Consider the following 27,926-nt stretch of genomic DNA (forward strand, 5'->3'; position numbering starts at 1 on the left):
CTCTTAAGATATTTGTCTAGCAGGTTTCTCATAATGAGAAGCCCCCATAATTGTGATTTAAAATAGTGATGTACTGAAATAGAAAAATATGAACTATATTCCACTGATATATGATAACAGACATAACTTTAAAATCAACAGAAAAATTCAGATATATGGTTTACTAATTATCTCTGACAATTTCGTTTTTGCTAGCATGAATTATGGGTCGCTGAAATAATATCCATTATATTAAACGCCATGTTTTGTGGAGGTTTTCATGCGTACAGTTTGTGTACTTTCCAGAATAGATGGCATTATGGGGAAAAAAAAATCATGTGGAAATATTGAAGCAGTAAACCCAGTTACAAAGTGGTTAAAGGACAACAAAGCTGAAGTGCAGGAGCAACAATCACAAGGTTTTAATTTCAATCCCTTAATAAAAAAATAATTGTGGGCAGAGCCAGACTGCAGTGTGACAGAAAAACCTGACCCAGTGAATAACTTCTTACAGAAGATTATGCCAAAATGTCTGTAAACTACTTTAGATTTGTGCAAGAATATACAAAACATTTTGCCCAGAACTTATGGGAATTAAAAAATCTTTTTTTTCTCTTTTTTTTTTTTGCACATTTAATCAGTTTATTTTGTTACTAAACTGACTTAAAACAGAGTACATCTATAATCAGTTAATGAGGCAAAAAAGGGTTGTGTTTTTTTATATAAACATTGACCACCATTTTGATTTTGACAAAATGTAATGTTTACAGGTTTACAGTGTGAAGTCTTTTATGACTGCTTTTTTGTGTTTTTATGATGTAAATATCTTTGAACTGCAAATAAACTTGATTGATATATGCAAACATTTGGCTTAAACACCTAATTACCACGAGGAAGAGACACAAATTATGACAGATATCTGTCTTAACCTTACAAAAAACAAATATGAACTCGAGTAACTTATGGAGGAAAGGTCCCTCCTCTTTCTCATGCTATTTCAACAGCCAATCACCATCCAGCCGGTATTATTCATATCCTGAAGGCTTAGATACCTTTTGCTTAAAAATATGTGTATCCACATTTTTTTTTGTGGATATAAGCGCTTCTTCTATAGTAAATACTGTTTTAAAATCATATTACCGATAGAAATGACGGGATTTTGTATGTTTTATAACGTTTTATTTCAGTGTCCATACTTGTTGTACCTTCTACTGGCCACATGGGGGCAGACTAGGCACAACATTCCCTCGTCTGTTTTCAATAAACAGTTTTTCTTTTTTGCTTGCTTCACGGTCAGACAGGCTTACTGCCCACATTTGGTGATTTCGTAGCAAAAACTTTAAGAAACGGGATTCAGAAAAAATAATTCCTGATATAATAATGATGAAGACATCAGAGGAGGACCTGTAGGAGGAGAAAACCTGACAGTTAAAGGAGGTCGAGCCGTTAAAGCGTGGATATGGGGTTGAGCTGTTAAAAAAGCGCACCCTCCAAAGTTGACTGACTCGTCGCATAAGATAGGATTCCGCCCACAAGAAAGATGGCGGCTCCCTTGCTGGAGAAACTGTCGGAGTCTTTAGGTTCGCCGGAGCCAGCGATTCGCCTCATCTTATCGGTTTTAATCGGTGAGTTTGGCCTGATGAAGATGTCGGTGTGTTAGCCGGGAGGGCTGACAGCGGTCCGGGTGACAGCATCTAACTGCTGCCTGTGTTTTCTGTAACTGTTGGTGTCAGCTAACTCAGCCACTCAACTGCAAAACAGCCTTTTATGTGTGTGACTAAATCAATAATATTATTTAAAAATTAACACACCCGTTCTCATAGTGCAATCTAAATATCTAGGAGGCTAGGACTTAAAATATTCAAAGGTTTTCCTACAAAATCTAACTACAGGCATGTGTGATGGTTGATTGAGTAAAAGGTGTAGTTGCAGACTTTAGAAACTAATTGACCACACTTTGGTTGAACTGTGAGTGGGCTCATGTTGCGGTGGTGCAGATGGAGGTGGAGGTGAAAGGACCTGTGTGCTAGCTGCCAATATGTGCCTTTCAAGACCTCATTTCTCAGTTTGAAAGAGGTCTGAAGGTCAAGAAGTGCCACAATTCAAACTAAATTCAATGTTTAAAAAAACTGCTCAAAATGATTTCTTATTTTAATAGGTTAGACTATAAAGAAAAAGTCATTGTGTAAAAGTAATTCAATTAAAAAAAGGGAAAACAAAGAGTGAAGCTTTTCAAGCGTTTACTCTGGTTAATTTTTAAGGAAAACCCAAGATTACGTTTCTCAGAAAATGTTATTACTTGAAATTAACTAGAGAAGGTCTTAATGCAGAAATGCAAGCCTACTGAGAAGTAGGTACACTTGGCTTGGCTTGAATGAATGTCATGCATTTCTTCATCAGTGCAGCATGGCATGGGTGCAGTCAGCCTGTGACTCTGCTGAGGTGTTAAAAGAAGATTGCTTTAACAGTGGCATTCGGTTTGTCTGTACTGTCTAGTCATCATCTTCTTGACAATATAAGGTATATTCTCAATGTGATGTGGGTCAGGGAGGTTTTACCAACCAAGCACAGTGATATTGCAGTCATTAAACTACGCAGTAGTACTTTAAGCAGTTCAGACCTGCTCTGACTTTGGACTTGAAAAAACACAGTGAAATCAAATCCTATTTAGTCATTTGTGGCCACATACATTCAGCACAATAATAATACAAAAATATAATAAAATAAACTCTTAGGTGGTTACAGGTAGACCATTCATTCTGACTTCTTTTTAAAGCACACTTTATCTTTGGCCTTACCATCGGACCTGCAGGTTTATTATAGGTTTAACAGGAAGCCCTGATTTGGATGTGACATCTGTGTGTCGGTGTACTAGTATGGCTATTTATGTGTGCAGGAACAGCAGGACACGTCAGTTGGTTATAAAAACCCAGACACACCTCCAGGGTTTTAGCACTCGTTTTGACGTCGAGTTGTGAAACGGTTCAGTTTTGTGTATGCAGCATGACACAGAGTAACCTCTCCAAAATGGGTTACAAATGTTTGCACGTCAGAGAGCTGGCCCCTGTGAACTTTGCTCCAGCACATGTACACGTCTGATTTCCTCTGGACTCCTTCCAATAATACTACGTAGTCTGAACATGGCCATTCAGATTAGACTTCGGTTGCGTTATCCTCTCGAGTCATCCTCTTACTGCATGTTGCTAAAGGTTTGTTGCATAATACAGCCAACCTGTAGTGACTGTCTTGCACTAGTATCATTAATTTTCAGGGGTTCCTTTTACTTAGTGCTCTTTTAGTTGCCCCCACCCTTGCATATTATTTTACACTTCACACATTTAAATATAAAAAAAAATGTTAATATGAGACAAAAGTAACCTGAGAAAATGCAGTTTTTAAACGATGACTTAATTTATTAATTGAAAATAATTATTGATAAGTGCGATCAAGTATTTGTGGTAACTGTCAATGAGTCCGTCACATTGCTCTGAAGGAAATGTGGCTCACTCTTCTTTTCAGGATTCTTCTAATACGACCATATTGGTAGATTTTTGAGCATTATCGATTCCAGTCGGATTTAATTCCAGACTTGGGCTTTCTCAATAAGCAATTAACCACGTGGTAAATTAAAATGATTTGGAAATGGACGATATGGCTGGAAAAGATATCAGTCGATATTGATAATTATTGATTAGTTTTTTTTGTTTTAAAATATCAGAAATATTGCCTAGCCGGTGATGTGACCCTCCCTGTTTTATTCACTCCACATGGTTTTTTATTTTTAAGCAGTTACCATGCACATAGGAGGCTGTTGCTAGGTAACCAAAGAGTGAGTGAGCTGGTTGATACCATCAGCCTAGCTTAGTTTTCCTTCAGGAGCAATAATTTCCATTCAGATGATTAAGATTTACTGAAGCGCCATTTTGGGACATCATAATCTATTTTATTTATAGTTTCAGTTATAGGTGGGTTTTATTTCCATTTTATTTATTGTTTTAGGTTTTAGTTTTTTTATTTTGGATAGTCAAAATATCTTTCAGATCCAGTGTTTTGAGACGCTGGAACAAAATGAAAGTTTCTTGATCTGTGTCAGGGCGAACTTGTATTATTTTGCCATTATAAATATATTATTTGAAAGTAGTCTCCAAACCTCATCATCGTTTATCACAATAATTACCGGGACAGTTTATTATCCAGCAAAATTTGCTGTTATGACAGGACTAGACTAGGATACTCCCTTCTGTTTAATTTGAGACAGTCAGAGGTGGACTTTCTGGTTTTTTAGCGTTGTCATCCTGCATGCTTTGATTGCAGCCAGCCTTGCAGTCTTACTGCTTGTCGTTGATGCGTTGAAGAAGCAAAGCTGCTCCAGACCATCGTATTACCACCACCTTGTAGAGCTGTCTGAAATGTTGTTAATTCTCCTCCAGTTGTAGACAAACCCCTTCTAGCAAGTTCACCTTTGTTTAATCTGGTCAGAGGATATTTGTCCCCAACGTCTGGGTATTCAAATGTAACGTGCTCTTTTGCTCAACATTGATTTTCACTCAGGAAGTCTCTAATGGTTGCCATTTTCCCCAGTGAATCAGGAACTCTGAGGAAGTCCGGTCTGTAGTGCTGTAGATGTTCTTGGCTCCTTTCCTCCTGGATGAGTCGGGGATGCACTCTTGTATTGATGTTGGGAGGCGAACCACTCCTCTGTTTTTCTCAATTTGTGAATAATGCCTCTCACTTGGTTCGCTTAGAAATGGCTTTGAAAGTAAAGCTTTGCTCTTTGAGATTTTTTAGTATACTGCATGTTCTTTTTCTACTTGATAAGTACAGTTATCATTTGAAAACTGTTTTTGTTTACCTAAAGTTATCTTTGATAAAGAGCTAATCGATATGTTGAATCACAATGGAAACTTGTAAGGGACTTCTGACAGTTGCCATACATTCTGCAGATCAACCAGTTTAACAGGGTCCAATTTCCTTGCTTCCTTAAATCATGCAACACTAGTCTGGTGTTATTTGATTTGAAACATTATTGTGTGACTAAAATGGGGAAAAGGTCTGAATCTGTAAGGAGGGGGAAGACTTTTTATAGCACTGCAGTCTTTGGTTTACAAAGCTACAAAATGAAACCTTTTATGACATTTTCATAAGAAAGAAATGACTGGTTCAGTTTTTTTTCCCTCTTTCACAAAGCTTACAAAACCATTTCTCTAAATATAGTCAGATGATTTGGTTTGAATCCGCTTTTACTTAAGTATGTTCCTCATATAAATCTTGATATTCCGACTTCTTGGAGGTTTCCTGTAGCGCTCAACTTTATGTTTGCTTATCACGTGAACTTTGGATTGCGCTAGACCCAATCAGGTGAATTTATTCACTGTTTGGGGATTTAAATGTGACTGAATTTGATGGCTCCCTTGTTATCAAACCAGCCTGCATTCCCTGATTGCGTTTACATACAGCTTCAAATAGACCATGTTTCGTGAAAAACAAACTTTACCTTGATCACAGAGCGCTAATCCGTCTGTCTACAACACACCGCACATTCTCTCAAATGATTTTCACAGGCTTCATTGTGTGTACGTGCAACTCCCTTCACCACAAGGTCTCTGCTGTTGATATCGGTAGTGAACTGTGGCTCACTTGGCTCAGCCGGAGACATGCACTAATATATTTCTTCTGTATCTCTTCCTCCTGCAGGGTATCCCTTCGCCCTGGTGTATCGTTGGTTCCTTTTCTACCAGCCCGCCACAGTTGTCCACTTGTTCCACATTTGTTCTGGCTTGGCGCTAGCAGCATTCAACTTTGGTGAGATGGAGAGGAAAATGTACAACCGTTGCAAAGATTTTCACAGTAAAACTGTTTGATTTGCATCTGCAATGGGGTGAAATTTAAAACATTTGCACGTAGAAAAAAAACAGCATTTAGTTTGTGCACATTTATGATGTTAGATAATCTCCAAAGTTCACTGCTGGAGATCTGCATTAAAGAGTGCCAAGTAAAAAAACTTTTCTGTCCTACCATCACAAACAAAAACATCTGGTGTTTGTTAAACTTAATACTTTAACTTTGTATTTTTTGGCAACAAATGCTGCAGGTGTGTTTGGTACTGAACAAAGGATAAATATGTGGAAAGCCAGCTGATATTTTCTAATTAAGCACAGTGGGGAATGTATGATGCTGTGCCCTGATTTTCTGGGAATCTTGCTAGATGAGATGGCATTATGAGATTTTATGAAATAATATTTTAAATAAAAACCAAGTGCTCTCTGCCAGAAACCTAAAGCTGGCTCACCCTGGGCGTTTTAGAAAATCTCTGTTCTAATCACCACAGAACCATCTCGGTTCCCAGAAATAATCAGGTAGAAAATCTGTGAGGTGAGGCAAAGACAGGCCCGAGGACTCTGCATGATATGGAGGGATTGTGTAAGATCCCTCTCCTTGTACATTGTGAAATGTTGTGGAAGTTGCTAACCTTCCTGTCAGTTGGCATGCTATTGGTGGTTTGGTTTGTCTGTTTTATATTTAAATTTTTATTGCAGACAATCAAAAACACATCCTAATACTCAATAACTACCAGATTATGAAGTTAGATGTTTTCCTGGAAAAATGGCACTCACAAATTGAATCTTTCTTTTTCTTTCTTTTCTTTTCTTTTTTTATTTTATTTTTTTTACAGTTTACAGCCTTACAAATTAAAATAAATCCAGGTGACCTTTGTGTTAACCAGGTCATTGGAAAACTAGGTGTTATGTGAGTTTTTTTGTGGCTTTTGCCCCACTAAATACATCTACAGGAGTTAAATATTTTTTTTATGTCTTCTAAAATGTTTCGTGTGAGAAAAAACACAATAGAAAAGGAAGTCGTTTAAAGCATTTCACACATCTGAACCACAGAGGCTTAAACTAGTCCACATCTAACAGTTTTATTCCAGTATATCCTTCTGTTTTTGAAACTGTATAAGCATTTATTTTGTAGGAAGTCTCTCTCTAAGGCTTATTGGAATGAAAACAAGTTTAATGTGTTTGTTGTCACTGATGGAAAGGCTTTCTTTCATCTAATGTCTACTAACACATAATCTTGATTTGTAGATAATTTACTTCCTTTTTAGCTTGCTAACCTCCTCTTCTCCCCTCTGTTTCTTCACCACTGAATTTCTTCAACGTACTTGAAGGAAATGAGAAAATCTTGAAATAACTTAAGAAAAGTTTCCCAGCATGGTTGAAATGTTGAAGAACAGCTCGTTCAGAAGGCTGCAGGCCTCAAAATGTACTAAAATTGTGGCAAAGGAGGCAAATACTGCTCAAAACAAATGAAATGGCTAACATTCATCCATGCATATATGCGATAGTTATTTCATTACATTCACTTTTTAAACCATCCTGTACTTCTTTAAACCGGTCATTTCCTTTCTGAAAGATGTAAACGTTTAAATATTTAAAAAAATGAGAACTGCTCTTAGCAGATTTCACAATCTGCTGATTTCATCTTCTTTCAATTTCTGTTTGTGGATCCACAATGTGAGGCTGTCCTATAAAACTAAAGATTATTTAAAGATTAGTTTAAAATGACAATACCATTTTCAAACAATTAAGCCTGAAGTTAAGTTTGGCAAATTATTTTGCAGAAGCAAATAACTTTTTTTACTTGAAAGTACTCCTGTCATACTTAAAAAGTGTGTGCATTTCTACAAATAGAATAAACATAAATAAATACATAATATATAAATAAATGATGTTTTGATGAATAATAACAAACGTAGTTAAATTATGTTGGAAGAGTTCAATGAAAAGGTCGACATCAGGTCTAGAGACAAATCTCAGCTTTTTCTACGTGTAGAAATTTGTGAGGTAGAATTATGTGGGATTAGGCAAAGACTTTTGCAGTAAGTACAAAAAGACCCATGATTTGTATGTTGTATTTAAATAACTTATATTTAAATAACTTATTTAAATAAGTTATTTAAATAACTTATTTTAAAGTGAATAATTTTTAAGCAGAAAACAGCCAGATACTTCATACATGTTTCTTGACAGAGACATGAAATCTTCTCTCGACTGAGACAAAATCCGACTTCAAGCTTTAGGTCTGAATCTGTTGGCTTGGTGAAGTCTGACATTTATCTGTGCATCTACAGATCAGTCTCTGTTTTACATTTGGATGAATCATCAACTTCTGCTTAGTCACTTCTGGGGAAGTGCATTTGGTTCTCTTTGACTTTGCCAGCAGGTTTGACCACAAGGAATGTGCATCTAAATATTCACGCCATGCTTGCTGGTGCAGACTTGTTCCCTTTAAAAAAAAAAAAATTAGATAAAATGCTGTAAATACTTAAGAAGTCAGTCTAACTAATGAAAACTTTGTGTTTAGTTCAGATCTGAAGTAGATAAACAGATGAATGCAGGATGTGGCTTAAACATGTGTTTCATTTAGCTATTAAGATGATAATTATTGTTAGTAGAGGAAATAACTAATAATTTTAACGAGTTAGCCTAGTTTAGTTGACAACTATCCAAGCATGTTTTGTTTTTAAACCAATTGGTTTGCTCATTTAATTATTTTGGGACACTTTTTCAGGTTCTAAAATTATTTAAACTACTATTTATCTAAAGTCAAGTGTGCCAAAATAATGGCACACTTCAGTAAAAACAATGGAAAAGCTGTGTTTGAAATACATTCTTTCCTTTCACTTGTGATTTTAGGTGTGAAAGTATCAACCAGGTGCAGCCAATAACATTCAACATTATTTAAAAACAAGGGATTTCTGCCTGTTTCCTGATGTGTTTTAACACAACACCAGAGTGGAAGGACATGAGCAATGACCCTACTGAAGGTACTCTTATCGTCCGTCAGTCTGGGAATGCTTATAAACCCATTCCCAAACAAGTTGAAGTCCAGACTGCTAGATGTGGACGTCCTAGTAAAATCACCCTGTAAAGCTGAAAGAAACGAGGAAAAACCTCAAGGGTTTTCCCATTGAACAAGTCTGACTTGTTTTCAAAGGCTCCCAGGCGGCAATGCCGAGCGCTCTAAAAAGGGCATGGCAGTGTTGCTTTGGTTTGTTAATGTTAACGAACCTCAAAGTTATGAGAAAATGTTTTTTAGACACATCACACCAACAGAGTAGAATATAATATACTGTATTGGATCTATACATGGACTCAATGGGCCGACGTAGAGACGTCCAAACGTTGCTGTTTGTTAAGACTAAACATTGATTTTTAGCTCAAACTCTTCAAACACAGTGATGGTTTAGGCTTCTTTTACTTCTTTGGAGCCACACGTCTTGCAGTCACTGAAACTTGGAAGAAATTGGGTCGTCAACACGGCAATGAACCCAAACACGGTAGGAAATCTAGGGCAAAATGGCTGCAAATGGCAAAAGTTTAGAGGTGCCACACCTGTAACAGAGCAATGCCGAAGAAAATGTTGATAAAGAGCTGAAGCTGCAAAGAAGAGTGGACCAGATTTCCTCCACAAAGTCATAGAGAAAACGACCTCAGGATATTTCTGCTGACGTTTGCTGCCTAGTGATGAGTTTGATTTAAATAATTTTACAACCGATTAAAAAACAGCTTGTTTTTAATCACGTCCTGACTTGTAAGACACAAGGACTGAAACTGGGTGTAACTTTATTTGCACCTGAGATTAGACAAGCAAAACTTCTGAAGCAATAACAAATCAGCTTCTACCAAAGTAAAATAATGAGAGCCTGGGCTCCATTGTGGTCAAGTGCCATTTAGAGTTACTTCTAACAGCAAAACATTGATTTCTCCCTTTTCTTTCTTTTGTGGCTTCGCTTGGACTTTACAGCAGGTCTGTAGCTTTTATCTTCCTCCTTTTGAAAACTACTCTTATATTCGTTTTATGTTTTATGTCTTTGCCTTTCTCCGTCTCGGCCGATGCCAAAATGTGTAAAGAAAAGCGCTATTGACGTTTTGAGTCCAACAGGTCACGCTCGGCTGCACTCACCTTCATCTCCCCCTTCTGTCCGCCTTCCTCCCAGGCTCCCAGCTGTATCACTCCGCAGTATGCGTCTTCGTCCAGTTTCTGATGCTGAGGCTCATGGGGAGGACGGTAACGGGCGTCCTGAGCAGTTTTACATTTCAAATGGTGAGCGTTCCCTCATCTTTATGTGCCCCGGTTAATGTGTCCACCCACCAGGATACATGTTTCTAAAAACGGACTGTTGGGTATTTGCATTTTCTTTTCTACAATATATTTTACCACCTTTCGGTCTGTTATGGCTTTAACCTTTAATTCAGATTTAAGCAGGCAAAAATCACGCTGCCCCTTTTTGCCAGGGATCATTTGAGCTTCTCTCTTCTGTCTTTATTAGGAGCATTTTGATTTTATAAATTAGCATAATATAATAATCATCTTCTCTTCAGAGGCTCTTAAAAGTGAGATGAACCTGAGCAATAAATGATGAATACCAGTGCTGCAGAAATCTAAAAATTAAGCCAAATGCAGCAGGTAAAATTAAAATGACTCTCTCGTCTTTCACAGGATTTAAATGCTTAATTTTGCCATTAAAATGCTTTTGATGAAATTGGCTCATGGGGATGGATTGGAAACCACAGAAAGATGTTTTGACTTTTATGATATCAGTTAAATAGGCGATGCTCTTGTAACGTCATCATCTATACTAATATAGGTGTGCCCTGATCCAATATTAATATCGGATATCAATCCGAGCTAAAAACAAAAATAAAACGAGTATGTTTTATATCAACCTGCATCTAAAATCTATCCAGAAGCTCTTGGGTCAGTTGTTCTCATTCCTATTATTGATGACTGTTATTAATAAGTAATAATCACTTGATCAAGGCCTTTCTAACAGACCAAACGACAAAGTAAGCAATAAAAGGATGTTTGTGTGAATACTGTCAACATCAGTATCGTCCAATACTCAGAGCTGCAATATCGACATTGTATCAGAAATTAAAAAGTCGCGTCGGATCACTCCTATAATAACATGCTGACAGGGAGCATGCAGCAGCAGGTGGGGGAGGGACAGTACCAGTGTGTTTAATACAGATCTCCAGTGTTTCCGGCTCTTTCTCCGACCTGATTGGAGGAATTAAAGCTTTGGCTTTAATGGCCCATGGCTATTTGGGAGCTTCTGTCCTTCATTTCAGGTCATTTACCAGATTTTAGAAGCTGTTGATGACCAAATTGTTTCCATTAATTTTATGCTAAAATATAAAATCTTACAACTCCAGTCTTCAGAGCTGGTCTCTTGCAGATTGGAGATGTGCAATGTCTGCTCAGACATACACAGCTTAGGTAGTTAGCATGCTAGCAGGACTTAATACAACTTGAATCTTTGCTGAAGATCCATTCGGTCTCAGCTATGTTGGATCATTGCTGAAAGATGGAGGACGACCACAGCTTGCCTTGTAATCTAACGATGCTTACAGCGACTGAATCACTTCATATTCTGTTTGTGTTCCTGCAGCTGTACCTGCTGGCAGGATACTACTACACAGCAACAGAGGAGTACGACATCAAGTGGACGATGCCTCATTGTGTCCTTACACTGAAACTCATCGGTGAGTCGATCACAGCCGATTCTACTTCAATCATAAAACCAGTAACTCGATTCATTTATTTTTTCATGACGAGTATAAGTCGAGTTGTCGCTCACAGTTTCTGCTTTTGTTTGGTTCACAGGTTTGGCATTTGATTTCTATGATGGCGGCAAAGAACCAGTGAGTTGGCTCGTCTGTTTTGCTTACATTTGGTTACTATATTATCCATCCAATGGGTTCACTGTGTTGCACTTCATTTGCTCTCATTCTTATCTTCTCGTAGCTTCCTGTTTTTCTTTGTATTAATCTTAGAAAAAATCAAAGGGAAGGAGTTTTCAGCAAAGAATAATGCCTGGCGGTTTGTCTAAACTAAAAATAAAGAGTATAAGAAGTTATACTGTGCAGCTGCAGGGCTTTATGTGTGAATTATTATGGCAGTATTTACTCTATATCAGGACTCTACAACTCCAGTCCTCAAACACCTGATTCAAGAGGCTGAATTACCTTCCTGCCATGTCAGCGAGCTTGTCTAAACTTTCTCTTGAGGACTAAACACTCTTGTATTAGATCAACCCTGCTCCTCCAGGCACACTGCCCTGCATGTTTTAGATGTTTGCCTGATTTAACACACCTGATTGCATTCAACAGAATCTTGTTAATCAGCCATCAGTTGAAATCAGGTGTGGAAAACATCTAAAATATTCAGGCCTGGAGGATCTGCATCAGAAACTTTTTCTGCTAAAAACTTAGGGCTGCAAAAAAAATGTCTAATTGCGATAGCACAGCTGAATGTCGCACTGATGATATCAATTATGATCACCACCTTTTATGAGCTTTAGCAACTCATTCACTTACATCTATCACATGTCGGTGTTTAGAGCAGTGAAACGAATCCAAAAGCCTAGAAGTATTGGTGGAAATGATCATGTATTATCCTACTGAATATTTCATCCCAGCTGTCCTTCGCTGTTGTGCTGTTGCCCGATTCAATTTACTGTGCATTTCTATTGAAAAATAGACTTTTTGAAGACTATTCAAATTCATAAATTAAGCAGAAATAAATAAGTAGATGTACAGGAGAGCATGAGGCTTTTATTCTCTCCAGTCAGTCATTCAGCGATAGCAACAGACAAATTAGACCGGAGATGCACAATATATTGAATTGTTGTTGTATTATCAGTGTGTACAATATCACAACCGCACTTTGTATTCTAATATTATATAATAACCCAATGGGATGAACTTTAACCTTCCTTAATGATCACACCAGGACTGTTTCTTTAATGCCAAGCTCATGGAGAGGGACAGAAACACGGTGTGACAAAATAAGGATTGATAAGTTTATCGCAATTTTCATCTGTAGTATCTCAAATATTTTCCTAAAACTGTTTAATCCTAAATGAGTCGCTGTCTGGGACAGCTAGAGACGTATATCACCCCTGATCTCTAAAAACAGGACGGTCTGCAATCCAGGCCATGGAAACAAAAGGGCTTTTGTTTAGGGAGGAGCTGGTCTTATGATCCTTTATTCTAAACAAACCACAACACTTTCCCTTTTAGTAACACACCGCAGTACAGGTGAAAAAGAACAAAGGTTTTATCATCATGTAGCTCCAGTCACAATTATCTGCTGTTATTTCTCCCTGAATTCATTTATTTTATTTTTTTATGCACTCTTATTGATAACTTTTACTTTGTTTACTTGCTGTGGAAGGTTCTGTTCATTTCCAGCAGAGAAAATAAATGTGTGACAATTTCTGTTGTCACACATTTATTGGTTTTTGTTGAGTCACACTTACTGAATCCTAATTGCATGTTTTTGTTCTGTTTTTTTTCACTTGTGTCTATAAATGAGTTTAATCTGAATACTGATTTTCTTAGTTTTTAATAATCATCCCAGGACCACTGAAACGTTCCCAGCTGAAACATCTCCTTGAACCTTTTCATATTTTCTTACAACCAAACATTTAAATGGATTCATTTGGGATTTTAGACCTACACAGAATAATGTTGATTTTGATTTATTTTTCTGTATTTAGTTTTGGAAACAAAAACTAAATGCACGTTTTGCATTTGTTTCTAGCCTTCAGCCCTGAGTTAATTATTTGTTGACCCAGCTTTCACTTCAATTACAGCCTTTTAGCCTTTAGAGACTGAATTTTTTTCTTTTTCTCATCACTCTTTGCAAGCTCAGTCAGTCCGGATGGAGGGCATCTGTGTACATACATTTTTATAGATGGATTTAGATCTGGACTGTTGCAACAGCAGGAAAACACGTGGATATTCCTTATGGTCGTTTTCCTGCTGGACAGTGAACCTCTGTCCCAGTTTCAAGTGTTTTGTAGGATGTTGCAGATTTTCTTTCAGTATCTCTCTACACACTCATCTTGCCCTCAACTTCCTTGTCCCTCCTATAGAATAGCATGGCCACAGTATGATGCCTCTGCCACCATTTTTTGCCACAGATAACGTGTTTGCAGGGTAATGTGCACACAGTGTTCACCACAAACGTACATTTTGTTCTCATCTGAGTAGAGCAAGCTTTTCGCCGTTTGTTGTTTCCCTTACATAGCTTGTAACAAAGTGTGAACAGGATATCTTGTGGCGTTTTTCTTGCCATCCTTCCATAAAGGCCATATTTTTTAGAGAATAATAGTTTTCCTGTTGACAAATTCTTCCAACTGAGTTATGGATCTCTGCAGCTTTTCCCAGAGTTACTGTGAATTTCTTGGCTTTTTCTCTGATTAATGAGAGAATCGAGCTTAGGTGGATGGTCTTTTCTTCTTAGGTCAGCAGTACAAATCGATAACAATATGTTCCGCGATAGAGGCGTGATCAATATCAGTACATGATGCATCTGTTAGGATATCCATTTAACTGATCCAGAAATGCTCGGCAACAACCTGCAGAGTAACTTGTGGTTACCTAGCAACAGTCTGTTGGGTAACTGGCGCAGCAGCAGTTTCAGGTTTCTCTGCTGCGCCTGATCACTTAGAAATGAAAAACAACGCCCTGCGGTGGAAACTGTGGCTAAAACGGGAACGGTCACTCCACCAGTTTCAGGATTTCAGATATTTAAAACAAAAAACTCATCAATAGTTATTGATATCAATTGATGTGAAGTACTTATCATGAGGCGTTTTTCAGCCACGTCGTCCAACATTTGTCTGCAGTTGTTTTTCTTTTTTATTTATTTTTTTATTTCTACTGATATCTATTCCTTGTTTCCCATGTGTTGTAAACCCAGTCGCAGTTGAGCGCCGATCAGGCGAAAGCCGCTCTGCCGTCAGTTCCCACGCTGCTCGAGGTCTTTGGGTTTTCCTACTTCTACGGCGGGTTCCTGGTGGGCCCCCAGTTCACGATGCGCAACTACCAGAAGCTGGTGTCGAGGGAGCTCACCGACTGCCCTGGAAAGCCTCCCAACAGGTACGAGAGGGGAAAACCACGAGCGATCCGGAGAAAAATGAGCAGAGAGACTATCTTAATTAGATCTCTGGTTAAAAAGACAAAGCAGAGACACAGCCCTTGAGTTAACCTTTCTCTCTTAATATCTGTTTCAGTGTTGTTCCAGCTCTGAAGAGGTTTGCTCTGGGCTTTCTGTGCCTGGCGATGTATGCAATATTTAGTCCTTCTTTTCCAGACACCTACCTTTTGACAGATGAGTACGAGGTGAGAACATGAGTCATGATGTGCAGTTTTAACACGGATACAAGATAAAACATTTATGTTGTTTATTTTCTATTCAAGCTTTCTAAAATAAAAACCATTTCCTTCCTGCAGGCTCAGCCTTTCTGGTACCGCTGTGTTTTTATTCTGCTTTGGGGCAAATTTATGCTGTATAAATACGTCAGCTGTTGGGTTATAGCGGTAAGTCGTTTCTTTATTATCTCAACTGGGCCAAATGTGTTGCATAAATGATCTTGACATCCTGTTTTTCTTTTTTTTTTTATTAAAAAGGCATTTAAATGTTTATGTGGGAAAGAAGCACAAATCTATTATAACTCTCTCATTATTAGAGCTGGGTAGTTACATTTATTTGAGTAACTTTTTTTTAAAATTACTTTAAGGAATAATTTTACTTCTGCTTGAGTATTTTTATTATGAGGTATCGATACTCTTGAGTAAAATTTCTGTCTTTTCTACCCACCGACTGAAGAAGAAACATGTTTTAACCAAAAAAGCAGCAGGAAATGACACACACATGCAGTTTTTGTTAAAGATTCATAAGTTATATTTTGGCAGAAACTGATTTGGGAAAATTTTCTTTTGTCTTATTTTGATATTTTTTGTTATTTATGTGAATTACTGTTGTTTTTGCTCTTAAAATCCCCAAATTTCCACTTGGCTTCATATTTTGATCTGTCTGACAATGTACTTTTTTAATATTAAAGAATTGATAATTTAATTAGCTACTCAGTAGTTGAGAAGACTTTTTACCAAATACTTTTTTACTCTTGCTTGAATAACTTCTTGGATGGCTACTTTTTACTTTTACTTGAGTAAAAATATGTTGAAGTAGTGCTACTTTCATTTAAGTACAATTTTTTGCCCACCTCTGCACTTTACTGTGACTGCACAAGACATGAAAATCCTTTATGAGATTAAAGTGAAGTTTCGCCATGAAGATGCCTTGAGGAGGCGATGATGCGGTGGAGATACAAGTAGCTTTTTAAAAGACAGAGTAAAGAGCCACAGGCTGACCTGAAGCAATCTGCAGAGATGGATTCAGCTCAAACTGCAGGCCTCACGTTAAGCCAAGCAGCCTCCACTGGGAAAAGGCAAAAGACGAGACCAGCTACGATAGAAAAACAACTCTAGTTTAATTATCATTAAACCAGAGTTGCATTTTGGGAATAGGAAATACCAGAGGTGGGTAGATTACCCAAAAATTAGCGATACTTCATAATGAAATGACTCAAGTAAAAGCAAAAAGTATAGCGTAGTAAAAATACTCCGAAAGGTACATTTAAAAAACCAAAGTAAGTGCAATTGAGTAAATGTAAGTAGTTAGTATCCAACCCTGAGGAACGCATTGATGCGTTCTGATTGGTTGTGAAATGAAATTAATAAATGAAAGAGCGTAGTTTATCAATGGTCTGTCACAGTGTGTGGCTGTAGAGAAAGGTGATGAATTAAAATGAAATATTTATTTTCTCATGATCCTTATTGTTTCTTAGAAAAGGTTTTTCCCATCAGAGCTCATTTTACTCAGGATTTGTTAAAAAGATTCACGTTGTTCTTCTACATCAGTCACATCAGCTCTGTGGTATTTCAGCCAAAGCAAACCTGAGTTTTTATTACTTAGTCTAATCTGTTCTTGCCTTCTTACAGCTGCTGTTCTGCAGAAACATTAAATTAATTTAAATGTCATGTATGATGAAGCTACATCAAACTAAGAAGGTTCTATTGTTTGAACAAATGCCTTGTGTTTTTGGGTTCTATTTGTCTTAGGAGGGTGTTTGTATATTAGCTGGTCTTGGCTACAACGGCGTAGTCAATGGTAAACATCAATGGGACGCCTGTGCCAATATGAAAGTGTGGCTCTTTGAGACGACGCCCCTTTTTGGAGGAACAATAGCATCTTTCAACATCAACACAAACGCCTGGGCTGCGAGGTCAGTGGGGTTTCTAACATCTGTAATGCTCCCTAAGCTAAAGTGAAGCGGCGTTGTAAAAGTTAAAAATTAATGAGCTATCAGCGAAGCAGTAGTGGAAACGGTTCAATTAGTTATCCATTTATGGCTTTCCTTTACCGAGAGAGAGAACTGGCGTACAATCAGAATCCACACTTTGTGGAATAATAACAAGAAGGAAGTAGGCATCCAGGTCAAAAGGAATCATTGACAATTTCCAGCTCAAGTTGTGCACATTAAATTCCTCCAGCACCTGACCCAGTTCAATGAAGACCTCGGCAAACAAAGCAATTTATTTATCGAGCTTATGGTTTATTACACGGTCCATTTCCGCTGGATGCTATAACAACTTTTGCTTACTCTTTCGTTTTCCGCTCTTCAGACTGCTTACGAAGCAGAAAACGGAGCAGAGGAGGGTTGGCTGTGAAACAGTAAAACTGAAAATATTAAGGGGATGAAATGTAGGTGATCATTTGCCTTTAGTGAACGCAGAGCATACTTGACACATGGATGATCTAATTATTTAACCCACAAATGCCTATTAATAGAGTCGTGTGAACCAATTTTGAATTTCTGCTCCCAGCGCCTCAATAGTTTAGATCGAATGCCTTCGTGTCGCCTCTGTTGTCGCTCAGAATGTTAAAAAGGTTCATAATATTTGACACCAGAGTGAAGTTTGCACACACTTTTCATCTGCATTGATGCCATATTATGCTTTTTCTCTATTAGTGATGCATTTGACCTGTTCTTCTATTCTGTATGGAGTGATTATTTACAACAAAAAACATAATTAAGTTTGCAAATTAGAATTTAGTGTTTTTTCCTAATTCATTCACAAACAGCATAAGATGTACAGGTATACATACACCCAATACATTTTTAGGTTAACTATTCCATAGCAAATGCAGAGAAGCCAGTCTTTTTGCAGCAACTTACTGGCATTTCAGTCTGAATTTGTGGCCACTTTACTTATCAGAAATTGTAGTTTCAGGGATATTCCACCATTTTCTAAAAGGTTAATAACAGAGTTCACTCCTCCTAAGCCAGTTTTGATGTCTGTTCTGAATCTTCTTCCTGTTGGTGCAGTCCAGTCAGTTATGTGAGGTAAAGTTGCTTCCTTTTTTGTAATAAATCAATCTGCAGCAGCTGGAAACCTTTATGAATCCTGAATGTTTTACCGCTGGAGAAGGTGGTTCTTTCTTGGCTGCAGTCCATGTTGACGTTACGCATACTGTGGCATTACTCCAGGTTGTTTCTTTCAAACCAACTTCCTTTCATTTGAGTCGACAATTTGGGCCAGATAAGCATAACTTTGGTGCAGCTTGCTGTTCCAGCGGGACGCTGTTCCCAAACACGCATCAAACTGCTTTTGGAAAAGATAAACAAGGCGAACTTCAACTTTCAGAAATGGGCCCGGCCTCAACTGAATTTAAAATGTATAAACTATTTCTAAAGATTGGGTTTCTGCCTGAAGTAATGTCTGTGAAGTCCACTGTTACCTATAAGAATAATAATCAAATATAAGGCTGGAAATAAGCCAGAAGCTAGTTGAGGGCTACAAGAATGTGTGTTTTCTCTGCAAGTTGCTCAGTGGCCTTTAACTAAATACCAATATTGGTGTCAGTTTAATACAACAAGGGTCAAAATTGTACATATCACTTTGAAATATAGAAATAATTTCACTCACATTTTGATTTTAAAAACAAAGTTTTCTGTTGTATCATTGCTCCACTTAAGAGAAAGTACAACAAAAAAACAGAATTTTATCAATATTCATTAGCATGATGAACTGTTTCCATGTGCAAAAGCAGAAAGCCACATGAAGCTAAACCTTCAAACATCGATATCTTATTTTTTTCATTTATATTTTCGATTCATAGATTTCTAAAGCAAAGACGAGGTTTGTTGGCAAAAATCCTGGCAAAGCAGATTGCGAGACTGAGCGGAAATAAGATCCAGTTTCTTATTAGCTTTCATCAGTTTGAGGAATGTTTATTCAGATTCAGTAATTTTCCCAAAGGGAGATTAAATGTTGTCATAAATCAGCCGAGTGTCTTCAGAGAGTCTTCATCCATGCTGATCATCAGCAGGAAGCATCTCCAGCAGCAGCCAGTCTCTCAGTGAATCTAAAGAAGCTTCTGACTGAAGACCATCATGACATGCTAACAGTTCAATATCGACTCCTAGTTTCATTTATGAATTAAAAAATCATAAGATAAATTTATAAATCAGTAATTGGAACCAGGTCATGTTTATAAATCAAAATAAATCTGGAAATGTGTCACTAAGTAATCCTGATTATTATTTTTCTTTTGTCACAAACATTTTCAAACAATTAGTTTTCTTTATAACCATCTTATAACTCAGTAAGTATTTTAAAAAAAGCGTTTGGCATCATATTTTGTTTTTATCTTATTAGTTTAACACGTTGTTTAGCTTTGTAGCTTCCATCTGCACAGATTTATGATGATCTTCCAATATGTCATCATGTTTCTCTCAGATGTAGAAGCAAACATGACTGATCTGAAACTATCTGAAACAAGTTTCTTGTAGAGTTTAGACCATTAACCATCTAACGGGCAGCTTGTCTGAAGCCCACTGAGGCTCGTCTGAGTCTGTAAGCAGCAGCACTTCCTGCACTCATTTGTCAGGCCGTCAGCCAGTGCAGAAGCCTGCCATCAGCGCTCACACAGAACACAATGTGTGAACTTGACATCTTTCATATATATCTACGCTTGATGCTTTCTTAGAAAATGTAAAGTTCAAATGTACTAATGAACTCAGTTGCTATGCAACAACGACTTGCCGGTGAGTTCGTTCAAGCCGCTGTGACAGCTGAGGTGTTTCTGGCTGCTTTTATGGCCAAAAAGGTGATTTGTGACTGTGGCTTTTTCCTCTTTTCAGACATGTGTTCAAGCGGTTGAAGTTCCTGGGAAATAAGACCTTGTCTCATGTGGCCACGCTGCTCTTCTTAACCATTTGGCACGGCCTTCACTCTGGATACATCCTGTGCTTCTCCATGGAGTTTTTCATCATCACTGTAGAGCGGCAGGTTCGTTTTCCACACAGAACAGTTAAGAGAAAACAAAAGTTTATAGATAGTCCCAATTTTTTCAAGCAGCCATGTAATATTTCAAATTAATCTTGGTCGGTAGATCAGATTTCAAGACTTTTTTGCTAATTTTCTGTCAAACATCTGACTGTGGCATCAAATTGTGATTAAAACGTGAGGAAAGAAGACAAGTAGAGGACAAAAGAAGAGTCAAATCTGAAAAAACAATGTTTTGCTAACTCACTTTTAATTATTTCTTTAAACCAGGACTGTTGCAGAGTCGAATGGCAGCTATAAAGTAATTGAAATACAATAATTGAGTGCACATTTGAATATTTTAGTGATTTTTCTTTAAACTAATTCAATTTAACAAGTACAGCCTTAAATATTAACAGTAGATAACCCGCATTTTGGTGAAAATTACATTAGCAGGTTGCGCCTCTACCACATGTTTTTTGCAGCCTTCAACAGGCTTCTGCTGCACCTCTGATCAGATTTAAGGGACTTGACAACTGAGGGTGCATTCACACCAGCCCAGTTTGGTTCTTTTTTATCGGTCATTTGTCTAGGAAGTCTGGTTCGTTTGCAGAGGTGTGAATGCGTAATCAAACTCTGCTGCGGACCAAAACCCAAACACTGGTCCGCTTAAAAACCTCGGTTGCTGTTCAGTTGAAGTGAACTCTGGTGCATTTTGAATGCATATGTTGACCAGACACCTCTACTAAAGAAGGAAGTGGAGTAGAGCAGAAGGCATTCTGGGTAAATACAACCAAAACAAACACTTGTGTCTAACGCTAAAGGGAGAAATGACTCGTAGTTTTTTTTACCAAAGACATAGAAGAAATCCTACAGCCACTGAAATCTGACGCTACTCCATTTTTGTGTATATTTTGTGAAGAAGGAAGTTGTGCTGGTATTCTTCTGAGGTTTTCGTCTTGGTTCTTCCAGTAGTTCTCTCTACAGCGCCACCACAGGGGAGGGAGGGACAGTTCGTTCAATTAGTTTGGTTTGTTTGAAATGGTGCAGTGTGAAAGCAAACCAGCTGAAAATGTGACAAATGTTGCAGTTCTGCAACATCTGATTTCACATGGGGATTGCTGTAAATTTCAAGTATTTAGCCTAAGAAGACTCAATTCCTTTGCACACTAGTATAGTAAATCACTGGTGTCAGAAATGTGTCTCTTTTTGCATTAAAATTACTATTTACATTGATTTACACTGTTAATTAGAAGCACGCCATTCTACTAGTACTTAAACATTGATTCAATATTGTGGGATTAGTTTATTAAATCTTATTTTTGCTGTGTTTTTATTGCCATTCATGTGTTATATGTGTTTGTGCACAGGCCCAGGCTCTCGTGCTGGACAGTCCCCTGCTGACAAGCCTGGCCAACAGCCACTTCTACCCCTTCGTCTACATAGTTCAGCAGTTTATTCACTGGCTCTTCATGGGGTATCCTCTGGTGCCATTCTGCCTTTTCACCTATGACAAATGGCTCAAGGTAACACACATCTCCCGAGGCTACGCCTCTAAGAAGATAAATCTGCTTGGGGATCTTTTTTTACCTCTCCTATGTTTTCCATTTTCAGCTCAGGGAGCGCTTTGAGTATCTTATGCAAAACAGTTCTTTAAACTCCAGAGGTGCACTGTAAATAAGAGCACAAAGGGCTCAGCTTGGGAGGAATATGTTGCTAAGACAGCAGTGAGGTGTTGAAATACAGCACAGGGTCCCATTTTAGTGAATTTATAGTGAGCTCGCTGCAGTGGGATTTTCCTCTGAATTATTTTCTCCTCTTTTATGACGGTTGGTTGGATGCCCAGACGTTGCTCTATCTTTTTTTCCTCTCTCTTTTTACTCTGAAAAAACTAAAAAAATATGCACATGAAGCTGGTGAGAAAGCAAATCAAGTTGTGAAACAATCTGTAATTAGCTTCCAAGTTTAAGATTTTGCCATAAGAAAACCCTGTGGTTTCCTGTCGGAGGCTTTCACAGTAAATCTCTCTGTAATCTGCTTGAAACAAATTGATTAGACGGCGCAAAGCCTTTGTCTGCCATGGCTTACTGTTTTGTTGCATTAGTTGAGCTGAACTAAACTATGTTTGGCAGTGGACCCGGCACACTTTGGTGTCAGAACCCCTGCTGGGCCAATAAAGTGCTTTATTAAACAGAAAGATGCTGCACAAAGCCGTGCTGTCCGTTTCTCCTAGGGAGCTTTAAGGATTTATAAAAAGTGCAGAAACAGGAGGAATATAAAAGGTTTGTAGGGAAGCGGTAATTATTTACAGTCAAAACCAGAAATTTACCTACACCGAATAAAAAGACAGACTTTTTTTTCTTACTGTCTGAAGTTAAACATCTCTTTGTTTTAGGTTAGTTAAAGTTACCAACATGATTTCTATTTGCTACTGCCACAATAACGAGAGAGAAAATACGTCAAAGATTAATTCATTAATGGCTTTGAAATCAGAAGTTTACACGGCGAATGATCACTGCCTCTTTAAACAATGAGGAAAACCTCTGATGATGTCATGGATGTGGACTCTTCTGATTGGTTAACTGACTCACACCAATTGAGGTCACACCTGGAACGCTCTGCTGAAAGCGACATGAAGATCACGTTGCTTTATATTTAAATGTGTTTTAGTCATAAACCCAAAACACATTTAGAGATATTTCAGCCAGATAAAGATCCCAAAGACACCAGTAAAAAAGATTAATGTTATGGAGCCGCCAGTCCAATTCCTCAGCCTTATTCCAGTGGAAACTATTTGTGGTGACATTAAAGATGTTTCAGAGACTAAACCGAGAAATCCACAGGAACTGGTGAATATAATCCAGTTGTCCTGCTCACAGGTTGTGCAGCCCGGTCGACTCCACACCACACAGATGTGAAGCAGTTTAAAGAAATTGTCTTTTTCCAACTAAATATTGTTCGATAATTCACCAGAAAGCTACAATTTATCTTGAATATGATTTTTTTCAAGGAAATAAAACTGATATTCAGTTTTTCTCACTTTTTGCAGATTGATAACAAATTTGATTTAAATCTGGAGCTGCAGTGTCTGTAATGGGTTTCTTTTATTTTGAGTACAACTGTGGCTCCACAGATAACAGGATTATACTATCAACTTAAAACATTGAAGCCATGATTATGGACATTACATTTCAAACTGTTTTTGCTTTAATAATCATGAGGTCAATATCAGCAGGTTGTGTTTACAGTCTTGTACCCTGATTGTGAGATTTCCAACATTTACAAATCCAGGATTTCCCATGACCGATGGAAGTTAAAAGCTCCAATGTTCAGATGGGAGAAACATTTTTGTTGCATTCTGTTCAACTTCCACACCTGAAATTTGACTTTGTTTCTGAGAAATACATTTTTTCTTGTAGCTTCTTAAACATTTCCTGCTTTGTCCGACATTATTTAAGCTTCTTTCTAACTGAGCATTTTCTCTCAAAAACCATTTCAACAGAGAAGTCTGTTTACTCGTTACCTGTTAAGAAGAAAATATGTGATTTGTTTTAGTTTGAATCAGCAAATTCATGTGATCATTCGGCCCATCTTTAAAGTGTATCTTTGTTTTGTTTCTCAGGTGTATTCTTCCGTCTACTTCTGTGGTCACCTGTTCTTCCTCGTGGCTTATTTAATTCTGCCATTCCTACGTATAACTCTGGTGCCTAAGAAGGACCGGAGAGAGAAGAAACAAGACTGAAACCTGGTTCTGACACCTGGAAAGGTGAGGGGTCACATTTTCACCTTTTCAATCTGCTTTTTTTTTTTTAAATTAATCCAGAGTGAACTAACTCCGTTTTCCTTCCAAGTCCGTTCAAGGCTGAAATTCCTCGACCCTGGGAGGAAACTGTGGCGTTTGGGGAGCAGAACACAAACTATTTTAAGGCCTTTAGTAATATATAAATATGAATATATGTTGATGTAAAAACAAATTTCTATATATTTTTGTGTTTTTAAGTGGGAGGGGTGGTTTTTATAAACATTTTGAGAAAATGTTTACAGGAAATTACCATTGTGCCACACGGGGTAATTGTGAACCAATCAGGGGCAGTTTCCTGCTTGTTTATCGTTATCACTTTCTTCTTTCTTTGTGGGAATTTTTAATACTTGTGGAACTGAAGAGACTTTTCATGCTGTCGACACAGGATTGCACTTATGAGTCACAGGTTCTGTTTTTAGGCTCCTGTGTTTTTGTCGTTTCGTCGACGCGTGTCTGGCGCCCGCTTTCAGCAGCAGCAGCACTAAAACCAAACAGAAGGTTTAAGCACAGTGCCGCCATTTATATATGAATATAAATATATGTATACATAACACTTCCTGATGTCATGACACAACATGCTCACGTTTCTGCAGAAAGGCTGAGGCGATGATGGGCTTGTTTTCTCTGCAAATGGCTGCTAGTGGTTATACAAGCACTGTAAAATCACACACTGTACAACTAAAACCTGACTCTAAATGGCCTTGATTCAATGAATGTCTGTTCTGGATTTAATTTGATTTGTAATTGAAAAATATTAGGAGTTTTCCACACACACACACATATATATAAGGTTTTATGAACATGAACATTTCGTAGTTTTTTTTTTGTTTGTTTTTTCTATAAGATGCATAATTTTCCTGCCTTTCAGCTAAACCTCACTTTTAAATGCACAAATGTGAAAGTGAATCACACTCAGTGGTGCTGGTCCCTCTGTCCACTCCGATCTGTGTGATTAGGGGCCATACGCTGTGTTTTTTGTTTTTTATATTATTAAACATGCGGTGGCTATGATTTCCACTACAGCCTGCCCCGGTGTTTCTAACAGCAGGCTGTAATTAATCAGAGTGAAAGATCAGAACCCAAATGCCTCGTTGTAATGTGTACATTTCTGGGTAAGGGTGAAATTTGCTGCTGCTGCCGCCGCCGTCCTTTCACAAACTCGAGGACAAACCTCACTGTAGCAACGGCCCAGATTCCAGTAATATTTATACAGAACATGCTGATTATTAATTGATGACTTGCTATTTCAAGAGGCTTGGGGTTTTTTGCCTTATCTGAAGCAAATGTACAAAAACGAAAAACGTCGGGATGTGAGAGGTGGATGTGATTTGAAATATACTTTTGTAATGTTTAATAAAATGCTGCATTTTAAGCAAGTTCTCTGCAGTTTATTTATGAGCTTTAGAAATAATAAACATCCTGTGTTAGCAGATGTGCTCCGGGAATAAAACACAGCTGGATTTTTATTGCACGATTATACAAAGTACAACTTGAAAAGAAATGAAGACTGAAGAAAATCTGAAGCATTTGAGTTTTTGAGCAGCAAGAGTTCTTCCGTTTTCCTGTCTGATTTACTTTTATATTACTTTTGTTTTTACCTTGTGGATTAATTTTATTATTTCTTTATCTTGTTTTCAGATGCGAGGGATTTAAATTGTTAAAATCGGTCCAACTATTTCTATAATCTGCTTTGTACGTTTATGTCTTATTTTGTTTGTATCTTGCAGTCGCTGCACTTCTGCTCTCAAAGAATTTCCCTGAGGGAACAATTAAATATTTCTTATTTTACTTTCACAAGTGGAGCATCACAGCTTTAACCGTGACACTCCACTTGTGTGTGTGTGTATGTATGTATGTATGTATATATATATATATATATATATATATAAGTTTATTAGAAATTAGTTTGGGTTTATTTAAAATATAATGGGCACAGAAATAAAAATAAGAAAAGGGAGGTGGGGAAATATTTAAAGTGAGAGAAGAAGATGGGAGTCTGCCTCTAAACTTGCAGAAAGAGGACAAAAACAACACAGTATAATAAAGTATCTGACAAACGGCTAAATTTGTATTGTAGTTTCTCAACTCTACTGGGGAAATAATATATATAATATGTGATTTTGTAGACAGCCAAACTAAATTCTGTCCTGGGTTTTAACAAATTAATTCAAAGGAAAAACCTGCAGTGCTCTGCTTTGTTCACCTTAATGAGGAAAATTTCTATCCACTCTTTATAAAATACTTCAAATTCACAGATATAAGGAATCTGTAGTTTGTTTGAAATAAATAAAGATAAACATCTTTCAAGTTTTGCCACAGATTATAAGAAGCTTCATTTCGAACTCATTCTCTCATGTATTTCCTGTGTCCTTTAGATAATGAGGCTTTTCTTTTACTGTTTTTCTGTAAATGTCAGCTGTGTGACTGTGGATCTCTGCAGCTTTTCCTTGCTTACAGTCAGTTTTCTGCCTGATCTCTGCTGCGTTTCTTGGTCTTTATGATGCCGTTTATTTTCTAATAAACCTCAAAGGCCTTCCAGATAACCTGGAGTAATTCTTAAATTAAATGACTGATGTTTTGACCAATTACTCAAACCAAATACTTCAGTGAATGAAGCTTGTTTTTTATGGAGTTTTATAAGTTTTGTACTGAGAATTTTATTTTAATTTTTTACATTTTATTTTTATATTTATTTTAAAAATCAAAATTTATTTCGATTTTTTTCTTTTGTTTGATTTTATTTTTGCAACTATGTAATTTATATAAAATATTTTCATTTTGGAATTTAAAAACCAACCTTCCACATCATTTGTCTGTGATTCTGCAATTTTTAAATGTTAAATTATTGTTTGTTTGTTTTTTATCTTTGAGTAGCCTTTTTACCAAATGCTTTTGTACTCTTCAGTTGTTTCTACTTTTTACTTTTACTTTTGAGTAAAAATATGTTGAGGTTTTCTACTTTACCTTGACTATAAGTGATTTATTTAGGGGTATCAGAATAAAGAGGTTGGGCTTTGAATGCACGCCAGTCTCATCTTGAGGCAGCACCGTGACAAAATGTGGGAATGCTCCATCATTTTTGCAAAACACTGCAGGTGCAAAAAAAATGCATCCAGAGTGGATCTGTTTGTTTTTACAGAATTAGCCTTGGCACGAGGGCGAATCGGGGTGCCATGACGTCATTTTGCAGAGAGGAACCGACTGAGTGAGCAGCGTGAAACGCGTGGAAACGGATGAAAACACGCACAAACAAACGAAGGGGGGAAAAAAAAACGAGGAGGCGGACGAGTCAATCAGCGCGGCTTGAGCTGACAGCTGTGAGGTGACGGTGGGACTGAGTCTCTGCTGCGTTTGGAGCCTGAGTCAGAGTGGAGGAGAAAAGAGCCAGGGCAGCAGGAGAGAGGGAAGAAGGACGCAGTGTGGGCGGGTTAAGAAACGCCGAGAGGGAGGGCACGTCAGCGTAACATTCCCACCGCTTTTCTTCTTCCTGCCGAGTGGGAAAAAACAAGGACGTCCGCCGCTTTCCTCTTCCTCCCCACATTTCATCCCTGATAACCCCACCTGAGCGTCCTTTCTCGAACAGCTTCCGGCCGCTTCCGTCTCCATCCACCCGCACCTCGGAGGCTGAGCTCTGGGTTTGTTGTCAGCCTCCGGGAGACGAGCTGATCTGAACCGAACCGAACCGAGCGTTAGGGGCGTGAGAGGCGGATGCTGCGAGCGTAGAGGCAGGATACCAACCAGGAGCATCACCGCACTCTGAACGGTAATATCCCACATTTTTTTCCTGCATTGTAACCCACCATTTCTGCGGCGTTTCCTCCTAAATGCCGCTTTACGCATCCACGTACGCCCCTTGGAAATGTGTGTCAGATAATTGTCGCATAGCATGTTTGTTATTCTGAATGTGTGTAGTCATCTTTACATTAAAAAAAACACACAAAATTAGATTATTTATC

General features: G+C 37.8%; 2 protein-coding genes and 1 long non-coding RNA gene across 4 annotated transcripts in view; 2 read left to right on the forward strand and 1 right to left on the reverse strand.

Moving 5' to 3' along the window:
* Window positions 1-1,247: 1,247 nt before the first annotated feature.
* Window positions 1,248-1,557, reverse strand: LOC107835997 (uncharacterized). Its single transcript, XR_001661848.1, has 2 exons — window positions 1,467-1,557; window positions 1,248-1,383 (listed from the first exon to the last, which is right to left on the reverse strand). It is a non-coding gene; the product is annotated as an uncharacterized LOC107835997 (long non-coding RNA).
* On the forward strand, window positions 1,382-25,346 carry lpcat3 (lysophosphatidylcholine acyltransferase 3). 2 transcript variants are annotated; one of them, XM_016670551.1, is made up of 13 exons: window positions 1,382-1,604; window positions 5,674-5,781; window positions 9,977-10,086; window positions 11,435-11,528; window positions 11,650-11,687; window positions 14,755-14,933; window positions 15,068-15,176; window positions 15,288-15,374; window positions 16,959-17,122; window positions 20,045-20,192; window positions 21,539-21,694; window positions 23,791-23,934; window positions 24,019-25,346. In XM_016670551.1, the coding sequence occupies exons 1-12, from the start codon at window positions 1,520-1,522 to the stop codon at window positions 23,908-23,910; spliced, it is 1,398 nt and encodes a 465-aa protein (XP_016526037.1). In that variant the 5' UTR covers window positions 1,382-1,519; the 3' UTR covers window positions 23,911-23,934; window positions 24,019-25,346. The 2 variants fall into 2 exon arrangements, with proteins under 2 accessions (XP_016526037.1, XP_007550225.1); XM_007550163.2 differs by having other exon boundaries at window positions 9,980-10,086.
* Window positions 25,347-27,161: 1,815 nt separating this feature from the next.
* clstn3 (calsyntenin 3) overlaps window positions 27,162-27,926 on the forward strand; it is a 35,386-nt gene continuing 34,621 nt past the window's right edge. The window contains exon 1 of the mRNA XM_007550164.2: window positions 27,162-27,733. The gene's annotated coding sequence lies outside the window, so the exon portion shown is untranslated. The remainder of the gene's footprint in view (window positions 27,734-27,926) is intronic.

Source organism: Poecilia formosa, unplaced genomic scaffold (assembly GCF_000485575.1).
Source record: "Poecilia formosa unplaced genomic scaffold, Poecilia_formosa-5.1.2 Scaffold34, whole genome shotgun sequence".
Classification (NCBI taxonomy): Eukaryota; Metazoa; Chordata; class Actinopteri; order Cyprinodontiformes; family Poeciliidae; genus Poecilia; species Poecilia formosa.

Bases quoted from the DNA above. Each gene is read 5' to 3' on its own strand.
- lpcat3 (XM_016670551.1), top strand. From the start codon at position 1,520: ATGGCGGCTCCCTTGCTGGAGAAACTGTCGGAGTCTTTAGGTTCGCCG. The intron at 20,193-21,538 runs GTTCGTTTTCCA...GTTTGTGCACAG, and splicing joins TCATCACTGTAGAGCGGCAG to GCCCAGGCTCTCGTGCTGGA. The intron at 21,695-23,790 runs GTAACACACATC...TTTGTTTCTCAG, and splicing joins CCTATGACAAATGGCTCAAG to GTGTATTCTTCCGTCTACTT.